The following is an 8,438-nucleotide window of genomic DNA, read 5'->3' on the forward strand; positions in this document are numbered from 1 at the left end:
CTGTCTTATTTAGATCATCCGTAAGGTGAACAATTCTAACCTACCTCTCTCTCTGTCTTATTTAGATCATCCGTAAGGTGAACAATTCTAACCTACCTCTCTCTCTGTCTTATTTAGATCATCCGTAAGGTGAACAATTCTCTTTCTCTCTCTCTCTCTCTCTCTCTCTCTCTCTCTCTCTCTCTCTCTCTCTCTCTCTCTCTCTCTCTCTCTCTCTCTCTCTCTCTCTCGTGTGTAGAATAGCAGACTTACATTCGTCACTAATGAGTGACTCTTCAGTACGGTCATAAAACGAAAACACGTATGCCCACGATGCAGAGAAAATAGGAGGCTGAAATCTATACCCTTCAATTTGATGCTTGCCATCCTTCAAAATTATCCGTATAATTACAGAGACAGGTCGTAATGCGCATGTGCTAGCCTAATAATAGAGTTTCCATCTTCTCATTACAAATGTCCGACCTGATTTCACGTTACTATTAACACGTTAGATCACATCATGTCTAATATTGAAATGTCGCCATATCACGCGTCAAACGCTATCCGGACTATTATAATAGAAACACTGAGCGCGATGTAAGATAATGTAGGATACCCAATCTATCTATGTTAAATTCCGTAATTTCTGAAATTATTTATTACTTGTCATGTAATCGTACTACATTCCTCTAATCAATCACGTATGCTTTTCCTACTAGTCTAAGTGACAATTTCATGGTTTCGGATTTTATTCTGACAATTTCTGAAGTGGATGTTAGCTGGAAAATGGCATTTTCAACCTCGGTCACAGTTAATGGTGAATCGGACAAGCGCATAAAACTGGCGTTATTGTGCACCTTTAGGTATAATTGTAATTTTTTTCACATGTATACACTTTTACTTGCAACAGTATACACGTAGACTACTCATGCTCCTGCAGCTTTACTAATATAGTATTCATTGAACAGCGCCACCTGGTGGGGTTTAGCGTCCCTGCTCGGTAAGCAGATATATTGTTCTATGTCACTCTGAGGTGTTGACCATAGCTTCAACAATATTTATTCAATTAAGTCAGAAAATGGCTTAAACGATTGGATAAAATATATTAATTAGCTATTTAATATCTATTCTGAGATGATAAAGACAATTAATTGGCTATAAAAATCTTTAAAGTAAGGACTTCGAAACATTTTCCCGACCTTTCTCATGTTTTCGACCGGTACAATACTCACTCACAATACTTACTAGTAACAGCAAGTGTCTAACATGTCTTAGAACACGCTAACATCGGTGTTTTCACCCAAATATATTTATCGTGATATTGAATAATTTAGTATTGAAATTTCTTTGTTGATTCCTTTTGTTGTTGGTTACATATGTTGATGTCACTTGGTTCTAGCGAGACTCTGTCCATACTACTGCGAACGCTTTCCGACCATTGCAGTCATTGCGCTTACCACTCCCAGCCTCCAGAGCTCACGATCATGTGCCGGTAGACGTACGTTGTTCCACACGTCACCATTCATAGGGAACTTTAGTCTATCGAGATTTTTTGCATCACATCGAACCAGGTTGTTTTCGGTCGCCCGGGATCCTTTCGCACAGGTCGAAAGTACTTAGCCATTGTTTCCTGAGCTGGAACTGTTGGTGACAGTCTCATCGCATGGCCCTAGCCATCGGAGTCTCCTGATTCTAATGGTGTTGATCTTCTCGTAGAGTATTTTGTTTCTGATCTTGTCCAGTAATTTTATGTGTAGGGTCCTCCGCAGGAAACGTCTTTGGATGATACCGAATGTTTTCTAGATGTGCTGTGAGTACCTATAGTTCGCTGTTATAGAGAAAGATGCTGGAGACGAACGCTTCGAAAACACGCAGTTTAACTTCCAGAGATATGTCGTTGACAAGAGAATATTTTTCAGTTTGTTGAAAACATCAGTAGCTAGGATTTTTTTCTTTTAATATCCTCTTCGGTGTTGATTATGGATCCTAAATATTTACACTTTTTCTAGTCACCTGGGCCGTTTTTTCTGATCAGGTGGTATTCTGTTTTTTCTTCATTGGTTTCTAAGTTGGCTCTCTGTAATTTAGCTGGTATCTGAGTTTTTATGGTGTTAACGGTGTTGGAGTTAGTAGTTATTCATCTGATGTCATCGGCAAATTGTTGGTTTGATGTGAAGTGAGTTGTCTGTTCTTGTTGACTGTACGTGTGATCAAGTGATGGTGTGGTTATGAAGACTGGTTCATCATAAGTAGGCTCACCGTATAGGCCTAGTTGTATTCATATTCGTTGTTGTTTTCATCTTTCAGGCTTAGTGCACGAGCTAGGTAGAAGATAAACATTAAGGCGCTGACCCGGTCTCCATGAGGAGATCCAATGTTTGTGATGATTTTTCGACCGGTTTCCTTGTTGATATTTACGTAGTACTCAACATCTTTTAAAAGTAGATAGAATAGGCGTATTTCATCCGGGTCTAAAACGACTTACATCACAGAATCAGATGCGTCATTTTCAGAATTAGATGCACTTATGTCTGTGGCGCCAATCACAATACAATTGTGGAAACATTGATGACTATCGCTGCGTTATTTGCTTCATTATATATATACAATAACAACATAAATTATTAGTAATTCTCATCATGTTTGTGAAATGAGCAGTCTATCAACTAATAGGTGGGACTACATTTCGTAACATGTTTTAGATTTTAGATGTATTTCTTTCTTGATGAGATTTTTAATTGTATAAAATTGTAAAAAAAACTTTTCCACCAATAAAACAGATTGCCTTCCGCTAGTAAATGAAATGACTACATGTCACACATTTTGGTCTACGTGGACATATTATCAAGAGCGTATAAAGAAGGCCTTCTTTATACGCGCTTGATATTATGTGCCAAATATTCATCATTTATTAGGCAAATAGATTTATTGGAAAATTGAAGTTACGATCGCGAGACGCCTGTAATTAATTAGTTTATTTAAATGATAACATTCCTTATTACTAAAATTAACACAAAATATATGCAATCAGCATTGCTCATAATGAAAATGTCAAATTTTGCACACACGCGCCCACACACGCACGCGCACGCAACACACACACACACACACACACACAGCGCGCACGGCGACACACACACACACACACTCGCGCGGGCGTCCACGCATCACCACAACGGCACACACACCAACGCACACACACACGCACGGCGCGCGCGCCCACAGCACACACACACACACACACAACACAACAATCACACACACACGACACGTTATTCCCCGAATTCCTAAAGATTTTCTAATATAGTTTCATGTTCTGATATAGTTGAGTATTTCACGCGTGTCTTTTTACTAGCGCGACTCTCTAAGTGTGGCATGTTGTTTGATTGACGAGCCGCAGCAGCAAATAAACAACCAGCGCGATCGTAATTAGTGTGATTGAATACAATAATAAATGTAATTTATTCATGTATTGAATGTGATGAATAATGAATGTAAGCCGGACATGGGTATGTGACTGAAAAGCTGTTTCTAGAAGAAAATTTTCTGGTGCATTTTTATTGGCTACAGGAATTTGTAAGGCGACACGCATGTATTTGTGTCGGGGAGCTCGCCCCTACTGCCCCGCAAGTCGCGCGCCTTAACGAGTATAACTGTTATACGCACGTAGGATCTTTGATAGAATAAGGAACTTTTGTCAACACATGACACGCCGAAGATTATTAATAACAAAATTATATCTGTGATCGTGCGAAACTGCGTCACAGACGCACGCATGTAGGCACGCACGCACTTACTCACGTACGCACGCACGTAGACACGCACGCACTCACTCACGTACGCACGCACGCACTCACTCACGTACGCACGCACGCGGCGAGCGCGAATTTAATGATGACTGAAGATTCTTTCCGTCATCAATCATGGACGCTGCGATATTTTTCGAATTAACATTTACAATGGTGCGGCTCGGCACGACGCGACCGCGACGTGGCATCGCGGTGCTCTTTGATGTGTCATTTACAGCGGCTTGTTACGGCACATAATCTGAGCATAATCTCACCGCTGCTCGGCGCCGCCATGTCTCCCGGCGAACACCCCGCCTGCAAGCAAGTCAGTTTCCATAGCGATACTACGTATGCAGCCATACGGCGCGCATGCGTATAGTGATACGACGTAGACCCCTAATTCTTACATTTCGCACGTAAGAATTGGTAAGATCGCCAGACCCTAAATTTGTTCACACGATACCACTCGCGCGTGCCTCGTCACACGGCCCCTAATGTTCACCTACACGCGTGCGTGCAGCGATTCCTGTGCTGGCACGTAATGTGTTGAGAAATGAGAGATTATTAGAAATTCGTTAGCTTTAAAATGATCATCACTCAAATAACTCGAGAAATGATTGCATATAGACAAAATATAGTTTCACCTGTCAGCGTACATATTACGTGTTACTTCAACATAGCATAGGTACTTTTATGGCCTAAAAACAGTCAATGAACAGCAAGCCTGCGCATGCTTTCTTGAGATTCACGAAACTGGAATTGTCAAACGCTCCCACAAAACAAGTGCACGTGGTAACGAGATATAAATTTGTATAAACTGGTACCTATACCAATATGTAGACAACGGTGACACAGTGTAGTGCCAGGGTACCGGTCGATGGCATCGCGCGAGAGCGTGAATCACTCGCTAGATTTGTTGACATATCTGAAAAAAAAATCCAAATTTGAAATGCAGATCGGTGCACATATTGATGAAAAGAATGATGTGCAAGTGTTCTATGACATGCTATGAATATGCAGATATAGATATATAGATATATATGTATAGATATATATGTATATATAGATATATATGCAGATATGTAGATATATGCAGAATAGATGCTATGCATTGACAGCTAGGCATCAGAACGGTCAAGAAAATATGAATGCGGTTGAAAAGAAAAACACACGAGAAATCGTCGCTCTAAACTATTACCCCTTGCGATGCGTTTGCTCATCGTATCCGTAACTCGCGTCAATTATTTGATCAGATTGATTAGCCTGCATAAAAAATGCGATATCAATTTCGCGGGACCTCGCCGAATGTCACTAGCCGGTTACGACTAGATGCGCGCGCGTATAGATCTATCGCGTTTATCTGCTTTAACGTTATCTAGCGGCGTGTTGATACTATCAGGAGTGAATAATAGAAATCTCATTAGTCATTCATGATACTATCAGGTGACACTATGTACTATCACATAGTTTAGAGGGATACGGGGCGAGGGCCGTCAGAAAGCGTGTGTTTGCATCTCATACAAAACAGAACAGACGAAAAGGTTACTGGGAGCGTTGCAGGGAACTTTAAACCGACTATCTGTCTATCATCAGTCAACTCATCGTAGTTTGCGCTTTTAGTAACTTATAGATACTGATCTCACTAGACTGCAGCGATTTCATGAGGCAATTTCATATCCGATTTCCAAACATTTCATCCTAATCGTGTTAATCTTTTGCTATTTGTGGAGCTCTATTTATGGTTCCTTATATCGTCTTTATTTACAGTATCGATGCATGCGTAACACTGGAAATGCGATCAGTTCATGATAGAACTTCACAAATTACACGCCGTGTGGATAAAAGAAAATGATATGCGATATATGAATAAATGGTAACGAAATGAGTGGCAACACAAGTGTTGTTTCTTCTTTTTTCTTTCTTGTAACTGCGCCTTCCGGCGCGTTTACAGCGCGTTCACAGTGCCGCGTCATTCCCAGCCGGCATAGCTGCGTTATTTCACTCTTTAAATTGACTACGTCACGAATTTTCTATGGTGTATATTTTTTTTATTTTTTTTTATTTTTTTACATGAAAAGTAAGTACTAACGGCACTAAATGTATCCTCAAATTCTTACCTGATAAGATTGTTCTTCAACTAGTTAAAAATCTAAAAAAATCTGGGCGATTTGATATATTGATCACGACATTAAATGCTTACTATGGGCTACGTATGAGTCACGAGTGTTTGTTCACATTGAACGGAATAAGTATTATGCAGCAATTTAACAATAAAAAGTGAACAGAATCACTTACATTTTGTGAAAACGTGGACATCATTTTTTTAAATTTTTACTATATGTACGGTGACGTAATCCCTTTAACATCTTCCGTCCGCTGACGCTTGCTCCTAACAAGGAGGGTTTCCGTTTCACGATGAATTGAGTAGCCCTTTGATTCCTTATCGCGTTTATGGATACGACCTCGAAACTGCGGCAGGGTTCACTTAGCTAAAAGACACGAGTAGAGAAAGCTTAGTTAGATAATCACATTTTTAAGGTGAAAGAAGAAATAATCTCTTCTCTAAAATAATCTAATCTCTAATTATGTAGACTTTCTCGGCCAGACGGCGCATGCAAAGATATGAGCAATGATCGCAAAGTTCAGCCAAGTCGTTTTTCTCAGTTCTATTTTATTTTTGAATGCACTGATAAACCGTCACCAAACGCATGTAGGGATATCAAGTGATTGCAATAGAGTGACGGGGCAGATCGCAGACAAAAGAATTAAAATCCAGGTATAAACGCGTGAACCATGACAAACTATTAATAACATTACTGATCAAACAAGACCCTTCATTGACTTCAGATCAGTTGGGTTGTGTTCACACGCTCTCGTGCACGTCATAACGTTACATCATTACAAGTTCTCCTTTATCGCGTATGTATATCAAGTCGTGTATGGTACCAAGAGATATATCTAATAACGCATCGTCACCTAATGACCTCTAATTCTAGTAAATATGCGGAGTGACTGAAGCGTTAGTAAAACTTCAGAAATGCACTGACATATTAACGTTTTTAAAAACAAAATGCGATCTGGTCATTTATGACAGCTTCGGAATGACTGGTGCGGCTACGTCGTTATGCTAATTAGGCGTACTGGCGATAGAATTAAGTTGTTAAGTTGTAATTAAGCGTTTAAGTTCTTAGAACGAGTATTGCTCAACATTTTCGAAGTCATAATTGAAATTGAAATTTCGAACAGCTAGAAAAACAGTGTTCTTATTAATTGATCGATATTAGGTATATTAATTTATTGATAGTATTTATTTTAGTTGATTAATTAATTTGTCATTTTGTTAGATCTCTTGCGTCTCGATCCACACATCCTTCATTCCTACGTTGCCTGTTGGTAAGAGAGCTTTTCTCTCGCTCACTAACCCGACGTGCCCACGAGTATGGCTCATTAGAATGCCATCACCTGGTTATAGTACGGGAGGAACGCACACGCGCCGCAACGTATGCGTTAACACGGTTATTAGTAATCGATGTATGAACCAATAACTAAATATCACGATGCGATATTTCAGCGAGGGCATACATATAGCTATATTGTATTGACTGAGTGTATAGGTATCGCAAGGGCTGATAACGCCGATAAGACTTACTAACGCAGATGGGGTCGTTTTCGTATCAGGTACTACAGATATGTACCCGAGGTAGTTTTAGGTTGTTTAGTATTACGTTTATATTTTTATACGAGGTATGTTTAGGGTTAGGGTTAGGGTTATGGTTAGGGTTAGGGTTAGGGTTAGGGTTAGGGTTAGTGTTAGGGTTAGGGTACACTTCTGTAGTACAGGTCTGGTACACTTTGTGTATACATATATGTACCTCGGGTACATATCTGTAGTACCTGATACGACAACGACCCCTTGAGCCTGGTTAACTAACCGCGTGTCGTAACTCTCCGGCTGTTCGGTCAAGCTACGTCGCTGGCAGCGGCGACGGCGACGGCTCGCTGCCCCTACAAGACGTGCGTCACGTGTCTGTGTGCACATTCCGCTCTCGGGGTAGTGCATTGTACACAGCTCGCTCGGCTGTTCAGCACGTACTGTGAAGCAGCTACCGTGTCCGCACTAGGTCACGTTGCCGTGTGCGCGCACCGAGCAACCCACGGTAGGCCTACTACGTACACCGCGTAGTAGTAGACGATCCACGTGCGTCGATCAGCAGCAGCCACGATGGAGGCGGAGGCTTCGATTGCCGATGTACCGTTGCACGTCGGCGACAGTCTATTGCCGACGAAGACGCTGCTGATGAACGTTCTCGCGCTCGTGCTCGTCGTCGTGCTCGCACGTTTTTACGTACTGAAGCCGAGGAGACTTCCCCCGGGACCCACGGGATGGCCGCTGCTGGGCTGCCTGCCGTACCTGAAGACGAAGCCGCTGCGCTATTTGAGTGCGTTGGGCGAGCAGTACGGTAGCGTGTTCAGCATCTACATGGGGGGACGCCTGGCCGTTATTCTGAATGATTACGAGGCCGTGCGGGAGGCGTTTGAGGAGAACGGAGACGCGTTTGGCGGCCGTACGCCCTTCTATCTGCTGCAAGTCGGCAAGCAGGATTCCAGGGGAGAGGTGCACGGTGAGTGTGTGTGTGTGTGTGTGTGTGTGTGTGTGTGTGTGTGTGTGTC

The 8,438-nt window shown here is 41.7% G+C and overlaps 1 protein-coding gene across 1 annotated transcript in view; it reads left to right on the plus strand.

Annotated features, from left to right (window-relative positions):
* The first annotated feature begins 7,989 nt into the window (after positions 1-7,989).
* The window catches only part of LOC106816586 (cytochrome P450 2C30-like), a 21,795-nt gene continuing 21,346 nt past the window's right edge, over positions 7,990-8,438 (plus strand). The window contains exon 1 of the mRNA XM_014821208.1: positions 7,990-8,389. Coding sequence (XP_014676694.1) covers positions 7,990-8,389 — 400 coding nt within the window. The remainder of the gene's footprint in view (positions 8,390-8,438) is intronic.

Source organism: Priapulus caudatus, unplaced genomic scaffold (assembly GCF_000485595.1).
Source record: "Priapulus caudatus unplaced genomic scaffold, Priapulus_caudatus-5.0.1 Scaffold1425, whole genome shotgun sequence".
Taxonomy (NCBI): Eukaryota; Metazoa; Priapulida; class Priapulimorpha; order Priapulimorphida; family Priapulidae; genus Priapulus; species Priapulus caudatus.